Source organism: Chiloscyllium punctatum, chromosome 27 (genome assembly GCF_047496795.1).
Source record: "Chiloscyllium punctatum isolate Juve2018m chromosome 27, sChiPun1.3, whole genome shotgun sequence".
Lineage (NCBI taxonomy): Eukaryota > Metazoa > Chordata > Chondrichthyes > Orectolobiformes > Hemiscylliidae > Chiloscyllium > Chiloscyllium punctatum.
The window spans coordinates 27,993,303-28,015,704 of NC_092765.1; the positions used below are offsets into that span (position 1 = coordinate 27,993,303).

At 40.7% G+C, this 22,402-nt stretch overlaps 1 protein-coding gene across 4 annotated transcripts in view; it reads left to right on the forward strand.

Annotated features, from left to right (window-relative positions):
- Nucleotides 1-22,402, forward strand: part of LOC140453584 (UPF0500 protein C1orf216 homolog) — a 44,090-nt gene that overhangs the window by 18,208 nt on the left and 3,480 nt on the right. For 2 of the 4 annotated variants that reach the window (XM_072548392.1, XM_072548393.1), the window contains exon 4: nucleotides 85-2,974. The exons of the other annotated variants lie outside the window; for them this stretch is intronic. In XM_072548392.1, the coding sequence (XP_072404493.1) occupies nucleotides 86-904 (819 nt within the window). In that variant the 5' untranslated portion in view covers nucleotide 85 and the 3' untranslated portion in view covers nucleotides 905-2,974. Of the gene's footprint in view, nucleotides 1-84; nucleotides 2,975-22,402 lie in introns of those variants that run through there. 4 annotated transcript variants of the gene reach the window in all.

Consider the following 22,402-nt stretch of genomic DNA (forward strand, 5'->3'; position numbering starts at 1 on the left):
ATTACTGTAAATTGAAGTAAGTTTGTTATGTAACATTTTTATTGTTCTTTCCGTCATTATTATTTTTCACCTTTCGTAAATCAGAATGTTTGCAGTTGAGCAGTTGAACACGCATGAAATTTCTTCAAACTCTCTGTTTTGCAATGGGACACTGGACCATCAAATCAGAAACCAAGCCATTTGTGCTACAGAAGTCAAACCAGACAAGAATTGTAACATTATGGACGAGGTATATGACACAAATGAAAACCTTGGCCAGCTTCACTCTGATGGGACCACATTCAGCCTCAACCTAAAAGGTGAACCAGTTTTACAAGTGGAGAAAGAGATGAGCAATTGTTTTCCCATGAAAGGATCTCCAAATTTAGAATTGAGCAGAAGACCAATCACTATAGAAAATGTCCGAGTTCCACCAGAAGGAGCTGAGATGGGCCATACCAGCAGGTCAGGCACAGTTAAGGATTGTGAAGACTTTGCTATTTCTCCTTCAGATGACAATGGCTATTCCAGCAGCTGCCTGAGTATTGAAAGTCCAGACAGTGTCGAAGGAAGCATCTGGGAGGCCAGTGGAACAGTAAACAGTGATAACCTTGATCTATGGCAGCAAGCTGCACCAACCGAGAATGAAAATGTGTCAGGAATTTCAGCTGCTGATTCCCTACTGCCCTCAATACTTGAGGCAGTCCAGAGTCTTCAAGAGAAGCAAAGGTTCAAAGAGCAAGAGAAAGAAAAGCATCAGACCCAGGTGATCATGTACCGACGGCTGGCCCTGCTGCGTTGGATCCGCAATCTTCAGCAGAAAGTAATGGACCATCAAAACCGGCTGCAGGAGAGTTACGACACCATCTTGAACAACCGCAAGGAACTGCTCAAATTCATTAAGCAAGGCGTCATCTCGCCATAGCATCGGAGAATTTGATGTGCCAAACTCAACATTTTGGGTGAGACAAAAAATTGGAAAGCAGCAACTTATGTCTATAAATGCATCAGAAAATGCCATTTCCATTTTTCATTGTAGGTACACCAATTGCTGATCAGATTTAATAGTAAGCCAAACTTTGCTGATGTGCTTCAAAGCACAATATTAATATATCTTCAAAATGTGGATATTTAAGATTAGAAGCACTTTTTAAATTTTGTTTTTGACAGTGAGCAATGGATAGATTCCTTCTCTACTTTCTTGCAGTTTTTTTTTAACTGCCAGCAAACTCCTATCCCCACTGCACCCACTAATTCTGAGGATGATTGTATCTGAGAAGGCAAAATGAAATCATTTTAATGTGAAGATAAAGGATTAATTTTGTTACCCATCACATGCAATAAAATAATGTGTTATGGTCATCACTTGGTCTATATTGAGATTAGTCATTTCCTTACACTGAGAGTCATTTTGTTTCTTTCTTGTGTAATCAACTCTGGTCAGGAAAGTTCTGTTTGTTTTACCATGTGACAACATTGTTCAATTATAGTATATTATTTTAGATTTTTCCGTTTCAAGTATTAACCCAAAGTGACAGGTATTCGTTTCTGCTAAGTTTGACATAGAATACATTTAACAAGCTGAAGTGGCTAATTTAATAAATTAGAAATTAGAAATGTACATAAGAAATGTTCTTTGCTCTATGAGAATAATAGGGGGATCATACAAGGAAGTATGGGTGTTGACTGATGTCTGATATTGGCATGCGAGACCCTGCTATGAATCCTGGCTCTAAACAGTTCTCGTTGACTTTATTAACCAGATTATTAGATTTAGATACAACTTATATTTATAAAACCATATCTGTGCTCAATATCTTTTGTGTCTAAAATATAGAGATACTTTTTATTAGTTAAACATTTTTTTAAAAATATAGATTGTCATTAAACGGAATTAAAGAAAAATGTGCTGATGTATAAAGTATTTCTTTGTCCATATTATCTATTTAGGCTGAAATAAATCAAACTTTTTTTTTGATGCAGAACTTCTAATAGCCTTCATTTAAGATTTATATGTTTATGCAAATAAATAGCACTCTGTTCAAATGACTGCACCTCAGCCTTCAAGAAAACACATTCAAATTCTCGACTTCTGACAAAAATGATAGCACTGTATTTCAAAATTAACATATGGAAGTACTGCTGCATCTCAAGTGTTTCATGAGATCCATTATTCAGAGTGAAATTGTAAATTGACTGTGCTGTACAACACAAACAGTATTGGCTGACTCATTACACAGGGCAGCTAAAGTGAACAATACATCATCTAAAAGCAAAACACTGCAGATACTAGAAATCTGAATTAAAAACGGAAAGTGCCGGAGAAAGCCAGTAGGTCTGGCAGTTTCTGGGGAGAAAGAAAGAGAGTTCTCAGGAAGAGTCAGTTCAGACTTAAAACACTAACTCTGTTTTTGTCTCCAAAGATGCTGCCAGACCTGCTGAGTTTCTCCAGTTCACTTTTTTTTTAAATTTGAGATTGTCATGTACGTTTTTATAAGAGAGCTCAGTGTACTGAAAATGGCCCGCACAAGCTGTACTACTGGTTGAATATTAATTGCTGAAATTGTGGCAGCCTTCTTTCACACAGCAGGAATTGGGCTGCCCTGGCCCTTTGCAAACTTGGAACTTTTCTTTTGGCTTGTTTAAAGTATTTGTACAAATCATGTAGACATGGCTACTCTGTAAAATAGCGAGGACCATGCTTATTATAAACAACCTGAGAGGAAAAACAATTCTGTATTACCAATTTTTTTCAATATAAAGCTTTGTTAACAAATATTTGCAGAAATTTAATTGTAAATGTTTTCCTGACACTTATCACTGAGATCATGTGTTTAATCAAAATTCCTGAGGTGCAATTTGTAATATGATAAAAATGCAGCATGGTCCATTTTTATGTACTGCAACAACATATATCTGTTTGTATATATGTACACATACATATAAAATCAAAAAAATCAATGTCGAGCACCAACCAAAATGACATTTTGCTCGAAATTTGTCAGTATTTAAAATAAATCAGTTATTTATTAAAATTAGTCTCCAGTATTTTAATTAACCCAGAAGGAATTTGTTAATATCAAGGATACCATGACAGATTTTGATGAAATATGGTAACATTATAATGCAGTTGCCAATTATTTTAAAAATTGGAATCACAAACTTTATTGAAAGAGTTGTCTTGGATCCATATCATTGGAAATATTAAATGTGACACCAGCAATATTTTACTGTTTAATTGTTACAAAATTTAAAACTATTCCAAACATCTACAAAATAATTTGCAAACAATTAAACTGATGTTTTTTTTCAGTTAACCTGTTGCTTGCAAAACTTAGCTGAACATGTGAGTGGATGGCAAAAGGCAAAGGAATGACTTTGTAAATTGAAGAAAAAGCCTTTATTGATGTAAAGTCCTATTTTTTAAAATAATAACATGCTCCATCTTTTTGTATCACCCATTCTCACTATTCTTTAATAGTCCAGTCTTCAGAATGGGCTGGGATAATCAATAGGGAGAAAGTGAGAACTGCAGATACTGGAGATCAGAGCCGGAAAGTGTGGTGCTGGAAAAGCACAGCAGGTCAGGCAGTATGAGAGGAGTAGGAGAATCTGCCCTTCATCAGGAATGGGGATGGGAACGGAGAAGGTGGCTGAGAGATAAAGAGGAGAGTGGAGGTGGGTCTGGGGCTGGGGATGGGAAGGTAGCTGGCAAGGTGATAGGTAGATGCAGGTGGGGGATGATGGTGGTATGTTGGAGAGGTGGGTGGAGTGGATAGGTGAGAAGGAAAATGGACAGGTCGGCCAGTTCAAGAGGTCAGTGCCGGGTTGGATCTGGGATGAGGTGGGGGGAGGGGCGAGATGAGGAAACTGGTGAAATCAACATTACCATGTGATTGGAGGGTCCCAAGAAGATGAGGCATTCTTCCTCCAGGCATCAGGTGGTTTGGATTTGGCGGTGGAGGAGGCCCAGGACGTGCATGTCCTTTGCAGAGTGGGAAGGTGAGTTGAAGTGATCGGCCACAGGGCAGTGGGGTTATTTAGTATGTGGATCCCAGTCATGTTCTCTGAAACATTCCGTGAGTTGGCGTCCTGTCTCCCCAATGTACAGGAGACCATATCGAGAGCAACGGACACAGTAGATGAGGTGTTTGGATGTGCAGGAAAATCTCTGCAGATGTTGAAGGATCCTTTGAGGCCTTCCCAGCTACCTTCACCCCCAGCCCCACCCTCTTCTTTTTGTCTCAACCACCATCCCAGTCCCCCCCACTCCCCCTTCCTGATGAAGGGCTCATGCCCAAAAACATCAATTCTCCTGCTCCTCGGATGCTGCCTGACCTGCTGTGCTTTTCCAGTGCCACATGTTTCAACATGGGCGGCATGGTGGCACAGTGCTTATCACTGCTGCCTCACAGCGCCAGAGACCTGGGTTCAATTCCTGCCTCAGGCGACTGACTGTGTGGAGTTTGCACGTTCTCCCCGTGTCTGCATGGGTTTTCTCCGGGTGCTCCGGTTTCCTCCCACAATCCAAAGATGTGCAGGTCAGGTGAATTGGACATCCTAAATTGCCCGTAGTGTAGGTAAGGGGTAGATGTAGGGGTATGGGTGGGTTGCGCTTCGGCGGGGCGGTGTGGACTTGTTGGGCCGAAGGGCCTGTTTCCACACTGTAAGTAATCTAATCTAAACTCTGATCTCCAGCCCCTGCAGTCCTCACTTTCTCTTAGTTGCGGTAAACTTGCTGTGAAGCCTCTTCCAAGGATGCCCACCTTGAAGAAGTTCTCCTCTCTCTACAAGGATCTCAACGAGTCTGTCTCTCACTGCTCCCCCCAGGTTGTCTCCTCTGCCCTGAAGCTCTTCGGCCACGTGCTGAAGCAGACTCGCAAACATAGCCACATCTCCTTCCTCAGCATCTGCCTAACAACCAACTTATCCCGTATGGACTCAAGACTACATTCAGACCATCATAATGTGGACCTGACCAGGCGACCTATTTCAAGGACTGCAATTTCCCCTCCCACATGATCAACGATGCGCTCTGGCGCATCTCCTCCCCTTCCTGCACCTCCGCCCTGGAACCCCACACCACCAACTGCAACAAGGCTAGAAACTCCCTGGTCCTGAACTTCCACCCCACAATATCCGGATACATTGCATCATCCTCTGCCACTTCTGCCACCCACCACCAGAGATATATTTCCCTCCTTGCCCCAATCAGCATTCCTCAGACCATTCCTCCACACCTGCTTCATTGGGTCCACATCCTCCACCAACCCACCGTCCACTCCTGGCATCTTCCCTCACTGTGGGAAAAGTTATAAAAGCAGCATCCACACCTTCCTCCTCACCTCTCCTCCCCCCACCCACCTCTGTCCAAGGGCCCAAAGGATCCTTTCATATCCGGCAGAGATTTTCATGCACAAACACCTCTGCTACTGTGTCCATTGCTCTCAATATGGTCTCCTCTACGTTGGGGAGACAGGATGCCAACTTATGGAATGATTCAGAGAACACCCCTGGGACACACGCACCAAACAACCCCACCATCCCATGGCTGACCACTTCAACTCCCCCTCTCACTCTGCCAAGGACATGCAGGTCCTGGGCCTCTTCCATCACCAAATCCAAGCTGCCTGATGCCTGGAGGAAGAATGCTTCAACCTCTGCCTTGGGACCCTCCAACCACATGGCATCAATGTTGATTTCACCAGTTTCCTCATCTCCTGTCCCACCATGTCATCCCAGATCCAACCCTCCAACTCAGCACTGACCTCTTGAACTGTCCCACCTGTCCGTCTTCCTTCCCACCACTCCATCCCACCCTCCCCTCCAACCCATCACCGTCACCCCCCACCTATCGCCTTCCCAGTTACCTTTCCCCAGCCCCACCTCCACCCTCCTATTTATCTCTCAGCCCCCTTCCCTGCCCACATTCCTGATGAAGGGCTCATGCTCAAAATGTCGACTCTCCTGCTCCTCGGATGTTGCCTGACCTGCTGTGCTTTTCCAGCGCCACACTTTTTGACTAGAATAATCAACAGAATTGTGATGCTATAATGTCAATCCTTTCACCATCACTAGAGGTGCACCTCTCATGTTTTGAATTAGTCTTGGCAATTATTTCTCTCTCCTTTAAAATTAATCTGTCCAGTGTTTGAGAAGTAGTCCAGGCAAAAAACAAAACTTGTTGTAAGAGTTGCCAAGTAAGAAATACTTATCAAAGTTTGTATTTGACTTCAGTCCCACTGGTTGATAATGCAGCAATTAGACCAGCTAGACAGTATGCTATTTGGTATTTGTTCCATCAATGAACATGTTGATTTGATTTATTTATTGTTATGTGTCATCTTGTTACAAAATACAGTGAAAACCGTTGTATAATGTCTCCACTCATTGGTGCTATCTTAAAACACAGAAAAAAATAAACCAAAACATAGAATATAAAGGCAGAAAAATGGAGCATGTTGATTATCTTACTTCCCTCTGTTTTCAACATTTTATGAATAAAAGTTTTAAAATACAGCTTAACTTCTGCCCACTAAAGCAGATAGTACAGATAATGAATTGTTCAAAAGCTGGTCTCTGGAATTATCTGTACAAACCTGTAAAGAATGGACAATAATTTATTTTCAAAGTTTGAATTGATTCAAGAAGACTGATCTATTACATTATCTCAATTTGACCAAATTCCAATTACAGTCAAATTATAAAACTATTATGTATCCCAGCAAAGGGTTTAAATGCAAACCACTGGATAAAGGTGATTTACTTGTATGTGCTTCATATTGGTATATATGGGCTAATGAACATTAAAAGATTTACAGTTGTTAGTTTAAAGTTACTGAGTGCAATCAACAGCCAGTGTCAGAGCACTAATCTATGTCATAGAATAAGTAGTGCTTTCAGCTATTTTGGCCCTAAATTCTGGAATTCTTTCCCTATACCCTTCCCACTCAGTACTTCTCATTCCTTGGAGCCCCTGCTGAAGAACAAAAAAAGAGCAATTGTAGGCCTAAATTGTTGTTTCATGCAATCGGGGTGATCTGCTTACTTTCCCACCTTGTCCTATATTTCCTCAGAGAGAAACTTTTGAATAGTCCCTTTAGGATATTCCAGCAATCGAGTATCCTCAGTTAGGAGACAGTGAGGTCTGCAGATGCTTGAGATCAGAGTCGAGAGTGTATTGTTGGAAAAGCACAGCAGGTCAGGCAGCATCCGAGGAGCAGGAAAATCAACATTTCAGGCCAGATCCCTTCATCAGGAATGAGGCTGGAAGCCTCGGGGTGGAGTTTATAGCGGGTACTGGGTATCCTGTTCAGGTCCAAACTGGGTTGGTCTGAATGTGGTCCAAAGTCCATGTGTATTGTGCCTTACGATGCCTGGAGGAAAAACACCTTATCTTCCGCCTCAGGACCTCAATGTGGACTTCACCAGTTTCCTCATTTCCCCTCCCCCCACCTTACCCCAGTTCCAACCTTCCAGCTCAGCACCGCCCTCATGACCTGTCTGACCTGTCAATCTTCCTTCCCATCTATCTGCTCCACCCTCCCCTCCGACCTATCATCTTTACCCCACCTCCATCTACCTATTGCACTGTCAGCTACCTTCCCCCCAGCCCTATCCCCTCCCATTTACCTCTCCATCCCCGAGGCTCCGAGCCACATTTCTGATGAAGGGCTTTTGCCCGAAATGTCGATTCTCCTCCTCTTTCTTGGATGCTGTCTGGCCTGCTGTGCTTTTCCAGCAACACACTCTCAACAGGTATCCTCAGCTCTCTGGGGTAAAGAAATCTAAATATCCATATTCCTTTGAATTCAGAAATTTCTTCTCAGCTCAGTTTTAAATAGTCAATCCCCTACTCTGTGACTGTGATCCCTAAATCTATACTGTCCATCAGAGGAACACTCTTTCTAGGAGCTACCATTAATGCCGTAAATTCTATCTTAAGAATTTTATAGGCCAATTCTCATTCATCTCAATCAAAGGGAGTATCAGCTGAATCAATTCAATCGTGCTTCATCAAACAATCTTATAATCTCAGAATCAGTGTAGTAAATGCTCATTGCACTCCCTCTAAGGTAAATACTTCTTTCCTAAGGTAAGGTGACCAAAATTTCACAGCTTCTCAGGTGTTGTCTCACTGAGGTCTAACATAATTTGACTCATCAGTTTTTATTTCAATCCTTTTGTAATAAAGTCCAACATCCCAGTTGCTTTCCAAATTGCTTGCTGCAGTTAACTTTCTGTAACTGATACACAAGATTAAACTCTCTGCTGTCATTTTGTAGTCAATTATCACTTGAAATACATCCTGCTTTCCTATTAGTCACTTAACCTGTTCATAATCCACTGCAACTCCTTCAGATTGTCCTGGCACCTGATTTTGTAACTGAGTTTGTTAATAATGCATTACACTTGTTCGCTTAACAAGAGCACAAGAAGAAAACAGAAGTATAAAGTAAGGCCTGTTGCACTGCCCTGCTATTCAATGTGATTATAGGTGTTCCTGGACTTTGACCCTTCTTTCCTCCCTGCTCCCATATCTCTCAATTCCTGGAGGAATCAAACACCTGAAAAAGTGAAATTTTAATGTATTCAATGACAGAACATTCACAGCCCTCTGGAGTAGAGGATTCAAAAAAAGCCCTACCGTTTTTGTGAGGCAATTTCCCTCCTAGCCCATCCTAAATGATCAGCCTCTGACTAAGAAACAGCCCCGACCAATAGATCTACTGCATCAACCCCTTCAGAATCTTAGGTTTCAATGAAATTGTCTCTCCTCCTTCTAAACTCCAGAGAATAGAAATTCAACTTACTTAGTCTTTCATCAGAGGAAAACCCCACCACCACTGCGCCCACCCTCGCCATCCCCACCCCCAATCCCAGGGACAAATTTGGTGAACCTTCAAATCTTAAACTGTGATCTGCATACTGAAGATGCTTTTTTTTAACTAAACCTAAATATGTTGTTCAGTATTAAAATGCTAGTTCAATTAATGTTGCACTGTTCTCATTGTGCAGCTTCTTCATAATATCATCATTATCTCCAAAGCAGCGAGAATCATTATGCAAAGTTAAGTTTTCATAAAGGATCATGCCTCAAATGCATTTTTTTCTGTTTACAGTTGCTGATTGGTCTCCCTGTACTTTGCATATGCTGTGTCTTTAAACTAAATACCTAAATCATTCATTATTCATCTCGTTACATGTCTGATTCACGAGGGCCATGTTCCAAGAAAGTAGTTGCTCTTGTAAATATGTTACAAATATTTAAACTTTGTAATGTTTTCAATGTTTTTACTGTAATAGCACATGTGCTATGTATTTGTCAAAAGATGCCTCATGACTGTGTTTGTGGAACAGAACCCATGTAGTCACTGCACAAAATGCTTGCAATGTATCCACGGACAGACACTGTCCTTCATTCTTCTGCTTTCATTCCCCTTTTATTCTTAGCACTTTTGGTACATTAATGAATGCATGCAAGTGGCTGATTTCATAAGTTCTGAGCACTTGAAGGTACTTTTTAAATTGAGAATGTTAGTGTACCTGGAAGCTGATGGAGTCTGACACACTTAACGAGACAATATGGTCAGGATATTACAACTTGCCAATCTACAGACGATGCGTGCATGATCTTGCAATATGGAGAATAGCAAGAAAACAACAGAAGCATAAGCTCAGCTCTATTCAAAATCTTTTCAGTGAATATTCCTTTCGGAATAGCCTGAATTGTTCATTCTCCTGTTTCAATTTTTCAGTGGCCCATTTTATTGGAGTAAGGAATTACAAAGACACCAAGGATATTAAACTGATATGAGAAGTCAGAGTTGAATGGCTACAGATGTCCAGTAAGAAAACTGATATATAACACAAAGTTGAAAGGTTGTGAAAGTGACCCCTTGTGATGTTGCTGTATTTTGCTAATATTCAGGAGCTTTTATGTTTAAAATCATAGAATGATTTCAGCATAGAAAGAATCCATTTAGTTCATGATTTCTGTGCTGGTACTCTTGATGAGCTTTTGAACAGGTTCCACTCCATTGCCCTTTGCTTCTCGTCCTGCATTTTTTTCTCTTCAGTCAATTATTCTATTGTCGTTTGAAAGTCATGATTAGATCTACTTTTACCACACTCTTAGACAGTACATTCTAGATCTTACACATTTCAGATCTTATACATTCTCTGTTTGAATTAAACTGAAATAGTGTTGTAACCATGTGACCTCAATGATGAGGTGCCCATACAGTAGGCAGACATTTTAAGTTCACTTCAATTTTATTGAACATCCTGCTGTAGTACACTTGAAATGTGCTGTCACAAGTGAGAATGAGGTGACTATTGCAAAGCTCTAAGAAGTCATAGCTACTGATTTGGAGACTCAGGTATGTACGGAGCTGTAACCTGCCATACAAAAAAAAAGAAAACAAAAAAGCCAACATTTAAAACATTGGTTAAGAGAAAATGGCTGCACTTCTCCCCCTATTGTTCAAATGACAAAGGATTTGAAGCTAAATTGGAATTTCTTCCTTCCGCAGTGGCAGAATTATGTAATAGCAACAGGCTTGTTTAGCAAGCCAGAACTGTTTCAAATTACTAAACTTTCACCATTGTTTAGAAGAAACTGTTTCAAAGTATATTAAACCTAATCTCTTTGAAGAGCCTTAAAAACATATGGCAGAGATTTTAAAAGTTTTGAAAGCACATTTTCAACCCCAAGTGAATGTTAATTATGAACAGTACGTATTGAATATTGTAGGCCAACAGAAAAGGAGTCTATTGATCAGTGTGTAATGCCATTAACTCAGTTTATAGAAACCTGTGAAATTATGCAACTAAAAAAATGACTTAATTAAAAGTAGAATCATCTCAGGTATAATAGATCCTACCAGGTCAGTGTAAGTGCTAAGGAAAGAATCCTACTCTCAAAAAAGAGAATCCATACAGTGTGGAAGCAGGCCATTCAGCCCATCAAATTAGGAAACTGGTGAAATCCACACTGATGCTGTGGGGTTGGAGGGTCCCGAGGTGGAAGATGAGCTGTTCTTCCTCCAGGCATCAAGTGGTTAGGGTTTGGCGGTGGAGGAGGCCCAGGACCTGCTTGTCCTTGGCAGAGTGGGAGAGGGAGTTGAAGTATTCGGCCATGGGGTGGTGGGGTCCTGAATGTATGTGGGGTGTTCCTGGACCAGGTGGGATAGGATAGTATCGAGGTATGTGGAGATGAATTTGTTGGGGCAGGAGCAGGCTGAGATGATGGGTCGGCTGGAGTAGTCAGGCTTGTGGATCCTGGGTGGGAGATAGAACCGGGCGGTGCAGGGTTTCCGACCTATGAGGTTGGAAGCTGTAGATGGGAGATTCCCTGAGGCGATGAGGTTGTGTATGATCTGGGAGATGATGGTTTGGTGTTGGGAGGTGAGGTCGTGGTCGATGGGGCAGTAGGTGGGAATGTCTTCAAGTTGGCTTTGGTGGTGTAGAGGTCAGTGTGCCAAATGAACACTGCCCCCCCCCCCCCCCACCACCTTGTCCGCTAGTTTGACGGTGAGGTTGGGGTTGGAGCAGAGGGATTGGAGGGCTGCGCATTGTGAGGGTGAGAGGTTGGAGTGGAGGAGGGGGGTGTACAGGTTGAGGCGGTAAATGTCTCGGCGGCAGTTGGAACAGTAGAGACATGTGAGACATTTTTGAAGGCAAATCAAAAAGGACATCATTCTAACCCTCAAACGTTGGAGAAAAAGTTGACATTCCTATTGTGTATGTCACCAGGTACAAACACTTGAAAGCTCATGTATGTTATGCATGGAAATAAATGGAAAAAAGTGGTTCCAGTGGTGTAACAAAGAGTTGCTAATGCATGAAGGCAGTCTTGTATATGTTTGGTAACTTGGGTAACTCAAGATGTACATGACAACGTACACCTTAAGTTTTCCTCCTCATAATAAAAGAAGGAAATTTGGATTGAAATGCAAATTCCTTTCTAAGTTAGCAACCTTTCCTATAAGGCTTACACACTTGAGGCAAATATCTTAAATTGATTCCAATCTGGACCTTGTGTTGAATACACTGCTGGGTTCTACACTTGAAACACTCACTGCTTAAAAAGGGTCTTCCTTGTGTCAACTCCAGTTTCATTCATTGGTGGGCTTTGTGCCTTGAACAATGGGAATAGTTTAGACTGGGTTTAGACTGACTTGAATCACTCGTGGGGAGGAACGGCTAATTGTCTGAACAGCAAAACCCAGTTGACTGTTTGTTCAGCAACTCAATCTCTTTCGAAAAGATCTGAAAACAATCCCAAGGTGAAATACCAACTTCGTACAATGGGAAATTAATGATGAAAATGGGTCTCTGGTCAATGCTTGTGACCTCACAATGAACTGACAGAATTGATGCCTCTTAAATGGAATTGAGTATTTCCTACTTTCAGTCGAGTTTATTGACTAGTTCATTGATGTCATGCAGAAAGTGACATGTTTTTCATTTGAAAGATTTTCATTGTATATGGCCTTGTGACACTGTGAATGAGCCATAGAGCTCCACTTCAGGCTTTCAAAGTGAATCACGAATTGTGAATCATTATCATTGTAAACAGAAGATATGTTCATCAACAGCAACTTGTATTTCCACAGTCCCTTTAACATACCATCTGGAGGCACCATGCAAGGGCATTCTCAAGTAAGATATCACACCAAGTAACATGGAATCATAGCAAGATTAAGGCACAGAGGAGGCCATTTGGCCCTTCAAAGTCAAACCAGCTCCATGTAGGAGCACTTACTTTAGTTCAGTTGTCTTTTCACCTGATACTTTCTCTCTTCAAGTTCTAATTCAGTTACCTTTTAAAAACCATGATTGAATCTGCCTCCATCTGCAGGTACATTCCAGATACTAACCACACACTGAGGTAAAAATGTTTTTCTTGAATTGCCATTGTTTCTGTTGATAATGTCCTTAAATATGTGTCTTCTAATTCTCAATCCTTCCACCAATGCGAGCAATTTCTCTCTATCTGTCTGTGTAGACCCTCATGATGTTGATCTCTATAAAATCTCCTTTCAAATTTCTGTTCAGTAAAGAAAACAAACCAGGTTTCTCCAATTGATCTACATAATTAATTGCATTATTCCTAGACCTTCTTCTATGTTGTTTTGGAAATCTTCACATCCTTTCTAAACTAGAATTGTCAACACTGAGTTACTGATTTTAAACAAGGACATCAGAATCTTCTTGCTTTCACACTCTATGGCTTTAAATATAACACATAGGATCCAATATGGCATTTATTTAAAATGCCCTGCCACCTTCAATGATTTCTGCACATCCGCCCAGATTCATGTTCTGATTGTTTTAGAGTGTGTGGCCTATAGGCTATTCCTACCATTGCCTTCTCCCATTTAATTTTCTACCTCCATGGATATGAATTCTATATCTTCCAATTAAAGATCATTTCTTGCTATAGTATTCATTCCATCCTGAACTAACAAAGCTGCCTCACCACTCTTTCCTTCTTGCCTGTCCTTTTGAAATGTTACATGCCCCTGAAAATTGAATTCCCAGCTTCGATCTCCTTATAACCATGTCTCCACAATGGCTATAACATGATCGCTATATTTGCTGTTAATGAATTTATTCTGAATGTTGTGTGCATTCATGTAAAGAGCCAGTAATTTTGCTTTTTTACCATTTTTAACCGTCTTTGACCCTATTTATTGTTGTTTTTCTATGTTTGTACACTCTGTCCTTTCCTGTTCCACTCTGGATGTCATTATCCAAATAGCTGTCCTGTAATGGTGCCATCATCCTTTTCCTTGGTAAGTCTATATCGTCCCTTTCCCAAACCCTCCTTCCACTAATTAGATGAAACCACTATCCAAAGCTCTAGTTATTTGATTCACAAGGACAGTGGTCCCAGCACAGTTCATGAGGCCCATTCCTTTAACTCTAGTACAGGTGCCAGTGCCCCATGAACTGACTATTTCACATATATCAATGTTTGAGTCACACATTTAATTCTTTGAACTTATTCACCATCTGCCCATGGTTTCAGGTAGTAATCCAGAACCTATTACCTTGGAGGTTCTGTTTTTTTATTTTAACTCTTAACTGTTCAAAATGTTTCAGTAAAACCTGCTTTCTCATCCAATCAATGTTATTAGTACAAATGTGGATGATTATAATTGGATCTCTCCCTGCCCATGTCTTCACCAAAAGACTTTATGGTATCATTGAATTGAATGGCATTTAATGCAGCGTCAACATTTTCTCTTTCGGTCTACTGCCTTATGTAACATACTCTTTAGTTTATATTGACTCTCCTCATTATTCCAACAAAAATTTTACACTTTTCTATGATAAATTTCTATTGCTATTCCAGATTATCTAGGTTAGACTATAATACCATAAGACACAGGAGGTGAAATTAGGCCATTCAGCCCATTGAGTCTGCTTCACCATTCAGTCATGGCTGATAAGTTTCTCAACCCCATTCTCCCGCTTTCTCTCAGACCACAGCTCCACCTTCAACACCATTATCTCTTCCAGAATGATTTCAAAACTCTAAGACTTAGGTCTCAGCTCCATCCTCTGCAACTGGATCCTCAGCTTCATGATCCACAGACTGCAATCAGTGAAGATAGACAATAGCACCTCCTCCACAGCAACCCTCAACACTGGAGCCCCCCCAAGGATGTGTTCTCAGCCCCTTACTGTACTTCCCTGTTACACCCACAACTCTGTAGCCAACTTCCAGAATGTAAGCCATCTACAAGTTTGCTGGTGACACCAACATGGTAGGACAAATGTCAAACAATAATTAGTCAGAATATAGCAAGGAGATGGAGAGCTTGATGTGATAGCGCAATGATAACAACCTCTCTCTCAGCAAAACAACAGAACTGATCATTGACTTTAGAAAGAAAGGAGGAAGACATGCCCGGATCTATATCAATGGAGTAGAGGTGGAGACGGTTGCGAGCGTCAAGTTCTGAGGAGTGACGATAACCGATAATCTGTTCTGAACTTCCCACGTACATGTGACAGTCAAGAAGCCACAACAACACCTCTTCTTCCTCAGATGGCATGGGAAATTCAGCAAGTCCTTAAGGACATTCACTAACCTTTACAGATGCAACATAGAAAGCATGCTATCCAGGTACATATTGGCCTGGGACAGCAACTGCTCTGCCATGGAGTGTAAGAAACTATAGAAGGCTTGTGTGCACACCCCAGACCATCATGGAAACCAAACTTCCATCCATGGGCTCCATTTACACTTCTCATGGAAAGGCTGTCAACATCATTAAAGACCCCTCCTACTCCAGTAATTGTCTCCTACAACCTTTTCCATCAGGAAGAAGATACAGGAGCTTGAACACATGCACCACAGGTTCAAGAACAGCTTCATCCCTGTTGTTATTAGGCAATGAATGAACTCTCCAACTTCAACTAATGTCGATCTTGCTTTGCGAACCTCCTGTGCAGTTGTACCCTGTATTCCTTGCCCTATCTAAGCACCCTATGATCCATATGTCCTTGCTTACTATGATTTGCCTGTCCGACTTGTAAACAAAGCTTTTCACTAGACATCAACATCACCGAGTCTGAGAAGTCATTAATTAAGGCGATAGCTCAGTCTGAATTTCCCATCAGTTAAAACATTATAATTTATCTTTCTGAGCTCCAAAGTCAATGACCACATACCTGCCTACAGTAAACTCCCTCTGCTATTGTTTTGCCACTTACTTGGAACAAGTTGGGTGAGGTTAGGTAAGGCCTATAATTTTGGATCTGTTCTCATGAGCTACAGTCTTACAGCACAGAAACCAACTCTTTCATCCAACTAGTCCACACCAATCATGTTCTCAAATCAAACTAGTCTCACCTGCCTACATTTGGCCCTTATCCCTACAAACCGTTGTTATTCACGTACTTATCTGAATGTTTTTGAAATGTTGTTATTGTACCCACTTCACCTGGCAGCTCATTCCTCAAATGAACCACTCTCTGTATAGCAAGGTTGCTTCCCATGTCCTTTTCAAATCATTCTCCTCTCCCCTTCGAAATATGGCCACTAATTTTGAATTCTGACAAAACTTCCAATACCTCTTCGCTTCTTCTTTCAATGTGCTAAACTACTTCACATTCCATCTTCTTGAATTATATACCTTAATCCTCATTCTCCTGAGTAAAGAGAGCTGTAGAGTCATAGAGTCACACACCATGGAAACAGACCTTTTGATCAAATTAGTCCACACCAATCATGTTCCCAAACTAAACTATTCCCACCTGCCTGCATTTGGCCCATATTCTTCTAAATCTTTTCTATTCATACTTAAAAATCACACAACACCAGGTTATAGTGCAACAGGTTTATTTGGAAGCACCAGCTTTTGGAGCGCTGCTCCTTCATCTGGTCGTTGTACACCCCAGTCCAACACTGGCATCTCCAAATTGTTTTCTATTCGTGTATTAATCCAGATATCTTTTAGACACTATAACTGTACTTGCAGCTACCACTCCCTCTGGCAGCTCATTCCACACACAAACCACTCTCTGCATAAAAGAGTTGCCCCTCGTGTCTTTTTTAAATCTTTCTCCTCTCACCTTAAAAATATGCCCCCACTCAAGGGGACTCCCCCCACTCGAGTGAAAAGACCCTTGTCGTTCACCTTATTTATGCTTCTCATGATTTTAAAAACCTCTATAAGTTCAACCCTCAAACTCCCATGTTTCAGGGGAAAAAAAGTCTCAGCCTATCCAGTCTATCTTTACAACTCAAATCCTCCATTCCCAGCAACATCCTGGTAAAGCTTTTCTGAACCCTCTTTAATTTAATAATATCCTTCCAATAGCCGGGCAGCTAGAACTGTCCACAGTACTCAAGAACAGGCCCTGTATATTCTCAACATGACTTTCCAAATCCTATACTGAAGCAATGGGTTTTAACAAAATGCAATACCTCACAGTTATCCAAATGAAACCCCATCTGCATTTCCTCAGCCCATTGGCTCAACCAATCTGACCCAACTTTGTCATCTTAGATAACCTTTTTCACCATCCACTGCACCACCAATTTTGGTGTCATGCACAAACTTACTAACCATGCCTCCTAAATTCTCATCCAAATTGTTCATATAAATGACAAACAAAAGTTGACCCAGTTCCAATAAATGTGGAACACTGCTGGTCACGGGCCTCCAATCTGAAAAACAACCCTCCACCACCACCCCCTGTCTCCTATCATAAAGCCAATTTTGTATCCAATTGGCAAGCTCACCCTGAATCCCATGAGTTCTAACTGTACTAATTAATCTACTAAGCAGAAATTTCCAAAGGCTTTCCTAAAGTCCATGTAAACAGCATCTACCACTCTGTCCTCATCAATCTTTTTGGTTACTTCCTTAAAAAAACTCAATTAAGTTTGGAAACACAATTCCCCTCACACATAGCCATGCTGACTATCCCTAATCAGTCCTTGTCTCTCCAAATATACGTAGATCCTATCTTTCAGAATCACCTCCAATAAATTATCAATGACCGATGTTAGACTCACAGATCTATCGTTTCCACATTTCTCCTTACAGTCTGTCTTAAATAAAGGCACAACATTAGTGACCCTACAGTCCTCCAGTCTTCCAGCACTTCATCCATGGTTATAGATAATACTAATATCTCTGCTAGGTGCTCAGCAATTTCCTCTCGAACTTCCCACAATGTCCTGGGATATATTTGACCAAGTACCAGAGATTTATCCACCTTTATGTTTTCAAAAGACCTCCAGCACTTCCACTTCTGTAACGTGAGCTGTTTTCAAAACCTCAATATTTATTTCTTCAAATTCTCTATCTTCCATTTGATTCTCCACGGTAAAAACTGATGTAAAATATTCATTTAGTATTTTTCCCATCTCTTGAATTTCAACATATAGATGACCTCATTGATCTTTAAGGGACTATATCCTCTCCCTAGTTGCTGTTTTGCTCTTAATGTATTTGTAGATTCTCTTTGGATTATCCTTAACCTTATCTGCCAAGAGTATCTCATTTCACTTTTTGGCCCTCCTGATTTCCCTCTCAAGAATTCCTCTCCATCCTTTGTACTCTTTAAGAGATTCATTTGATCCCAGTAGTCTATATCTAATACATAACTTTTTCTTATTTTTGACCAGAACCTCAATATGTTTATTCATCCATTGTTCCCTACTCTAAGTAGTCTTACCCTTCATGTTAACAGGAACATACTGTCTCCGAACTCTCATTGTCACACTTTTGAAAGCCTCTCACTTGTCAGTTATCCCTTTTCCAGTAAACAGTCTATTCCAGTCAACTTTTGATTGTTCCTGTTTTATACCATTAAAATTTTCCTTACTCCAATTAAGAACTTTAACTTTGATGGAAGACCTATCCTTTCTCATAAATATTTTTAAACTAATAAAGTTATGACTTAATAAAGTGTTCTCTACTAACTCCTTAATCACTTGCCCTGCCTTATTTCCAAAGAGAAGATCAAGTTTTGCTCCTTCTCTAGTAGGTACATTTACAAATTGATAAAGAAAATTATTTTGACACATTTAACAAATTCCTCACCATCCAAATTATGGCAGTCCACAGTCTGGAAAATTAAAACCCCCTACTATTATAATCTTATTATTCTTACATACATCTGAGATCATTCTACATATTTGTTCCTCAATTTCCCTCTGACGTTTGGGGGTCCATAGTGTAATCCCATCAAGGCAATTATCTCTTTCTTATTTCTACATTCTACCCATAAAGCTGGATGATCCTGCAGAAATATCCTAAATAGTAGGATGTTTTGTAGTAATGTTTTCCTTCATCAAAAACCCCACCCCTGCTCCTGTCTTACCTCCTTTTCTATTCTTCCTATAGCATCCAACAGCTGGAACATTGCCTATCCTGTCCTTCCCTCAGTCGAGTTATGGCTTCCTTCAGCCATAGCTATGACATCCCAGTCTCATGTTCCCATGAGTTCATCAGCCTTAGCTGTAAGATCCCTGACATTGAAATAAATGCCGTTTAATTTTTCGAAGTTATCTCGTTCTCTGACTTGCTCTTTTCTGCCTTTTCTAATTAACTTGCTCTTTTTTGATTCAGAACCATCCTCATTTGCCTTTCTATTTTCACTGCTACTTAGAAACCCCAGTGCCTCTCTCGACTAGTTTAAAGACTCTGAAGAGAGAACCAGCAAATCTCCACACCACAATGTCAGTCCATTCCAGTTCAGGTCAAACCCATCCCTTTTAAACAAATCTCTTCTGCTCTAGAAGAGATCCCAATGATCCAAAAATCGGAATCATTGTATGTTGCATCATCTCTTCAGCCATTGAGTTATCTGCCTTAATTTTTTATTCCTACTCTCACTTGAACGTGACACTGGGAGTAAACCAAAAGTTATTGCCTTTTAGGTCTTGCTTTTTAATCTTCTACCCAACCTCCTGTATTCACTCTGCAAAGCCTTAACCTTTTCCCTAACTATGTTGTTCCTACCAAAGTTATACAACAATTCAATTCATGGGATGAGGGCTTTACTGGCTAGGCCAGCATGCATTGCCTCTCCCTAATTACCCTGAGGGCAATTAAGAATCAACCACATTGCTGTCAACCTGGAGTCACATGTAGACCAGACCAGGCAAGGCCAACAGTTCCCTTCCCTAAAGGGCATTAGTGAACCAGAATGGTTTTTCCCCAAAAATCAGCAATAGTTTCATCCTCATCATTCAACTTTTAATTCCAGATTTTTTTTTATTGAATTCAAATTCCACCACCTGCCATGGCAGGATTCAAACCCAGGTTCCCGGAACAATTCCTGGGTCTGTGGATTAATAGACCTATTATTAGTCTAGTAATAATATTGCTCGGCCATTGGCTCCCATTTATATTGAAATTGCAAGAAGTTAGGATGACAGATACTAAGATAAGCAACAAGCATATCAGAAGAGACATGATTTAAAAATTTAAATATATGGAGGGTCCGTGGCAGCCAAAGTCCAGGTCAGGTTAGGGGGGATGTGTCAGGTCCAAATGATACACCTGGATTCATGGTTTGAGAATGGGGGATGTATGAGGGTAGAATAGGTTTGAGGAGTGGAGGGTCCAGGGGTTCTATGGGGAGTAAGTGATCAAGTCAACAGAAGAGGTTCAGGAGAGAGATTATGGTGAGGAGGGGCAATGATACTAATGAATTAGTGGTGTTCAGTTTCATAGTTATCCAAGTTTGAGAGGCATTTTAATTCCTCTAACTTTTCCTGGCTTACTATTTGCATCAGTGAATCAGAACCATCCAACCCTGAGCAGAGTCATGGACATTTTTGGCGAGTTCCAGAGATTGTGTATTTTCCTTTTAGAAGTTCAAACTTCCTCGGCAGTTCCTGTGGCAGCTGCATCTGGATTTCCACATGGGCCTGATGTATAGCTCCTGTCTAACTTTCTGCACCAACGGTCTTCCTGTCAGAAGATCTGAGCCCAAGCGATGATAGAAACTATGCCAATGTTTTGGAATATTGGAAAAAGAAGATCTTTGTGTCCTTATCATGTTGGCGGTTTGGAACTATATTGAGAGGCTAAATAGGCTGGAATGTTTTTTTTCCCTTGAGCATCAGAAGCTGACGAGTGACCTTATAGAGGTTTATAAAATCATGGAGGGGCATGGATTGGGTAAATAGGCAAGGTCTTTCCCCCAGAGTTGACGAGTCCAAAACTAGAGGGCATATATTTAAGATGAGAGATGAAAGATTTAAAAAGGACCTGAGGGACAAATTTTTCACCAAGTGTGGTGCATGTACAGAATGAGCTGCCAGAGGAAGTGGTGAAAGCTGGTACAGTTACAAGTTTAAAAGGTATCTGGATGGGCATATGAATCAAAGGGTTTAGAGGTATATGGCCAAATGCTGGCAACTGGGACTAGATTAATTTAGGATATCTGGTCAGCATGGACAAGTTGGACTGAAGAATCTGTTTCCATGCTTAACGTCTCTATGACTCCATGACTCTTTAGAATAGGTAATAGTCACCTACCACAGGCTATATGTTATAGGGAGCTAAAGGTGAGTAGGAAATATTAAAAGATAAGTATTCATGCAAGCAAGTCCTATTTCATGCCAGATTTAATTCAACATATGGGAACAGTGTGTTCATGACTTTTTAAAAATTAATTTGTAGGATGTAGGTGTTGCTGGCTAGCTAGCATTTATTGCCCAACCCCAGTTGCCCTTGAGAAGATGATGTTGAGCTGCCTTCTGTGTTGTAGGTTCCCCACCATGTTGTTAGTGAGGAAGTTTCAGGATTTTGACACAGAGACAATGAAGGAACAGCAATATATTTCTAAATCAGGATGGTGAGTGTCTTGGAGGGGAACTTGTGGGTGGTGGTGTTCTCATGTATCTGCTGCCCTTGTCCTTCTAGATGGAAGTGATATTGGGTTCAAAATTTGCTGTCTGAGCATCTTTGGTGAATTTCTACTGTTTTTATAATTGGTACAGACTGCTGCAACTGAGCGTCAGTGGTGGTGGAAATGGATGCTTGTGGATGTGGTACAAATCTGCTTTGTTTTGGATGGCGTCAAACTTCTTGAGTGTTGTTTGAGCTGCACTCATTGAGGCAAGTGTGAAGTATTCCATCACATGCCTGACTTGTGCCTTGGATGGACAGGTTTTGGGGAGTCAGGAGGTGAGATACTTGCTGCTGCATTCTTAGTTTCTGACCTGCTTTTGTAGCCACTAGATTTATGTGCCAAGTCCAGTTGAGTTTCTGATCAATGGTAACCCCCATGGATGTAGAAAGTGGGGTATTGTGTGATGGTAACACCATTGAATGTCATTGGGTGGTGGTTAGATTGTTTCTTATTGGTGAAGACCATTGCCTGGCATTTGTGTACCACAAATGGAGAACTTGGCACTGACTTTTCCACACTGGATTTCTTCACAGAAATGTGAAGAACTACATCTTCAGATAGCCATAAGAAAGTGACTTTGCATAAAGAACCATGTAGCAGGAGCCCATTTATTATTGAACTACGACCTATGATGACCCCAACAGCATCTTGAATGTGTTCAAGTGTTCAGTGTTCCCATCTGGAGTCTCACAATGGGTAAACAGTGGATGTGAATCATTGGAAACCATAGAAAGCCAAGGACAGAAATTTCAATGCAGAACATTAAAGGCTTAAAAGCCACAAAAGATAAGCAATGTTGAAATGCTTATACAAACAACCATAAAATCTGTGACTTTGATTCAAAACCAATAGAAATTAATTCTCCACAAACTCAGTTTGAACTACCAATGGTCTATAAAGTTTACACAAAATGTTTGATTACGATACTATGATTCTGGCTGCTGTTAAAATTCAGTCAACTGATTAAGATCATTAAGATGTAGCAGACAAGTAGTTAAAATTTACCAGAGGGAATAAGTACTGT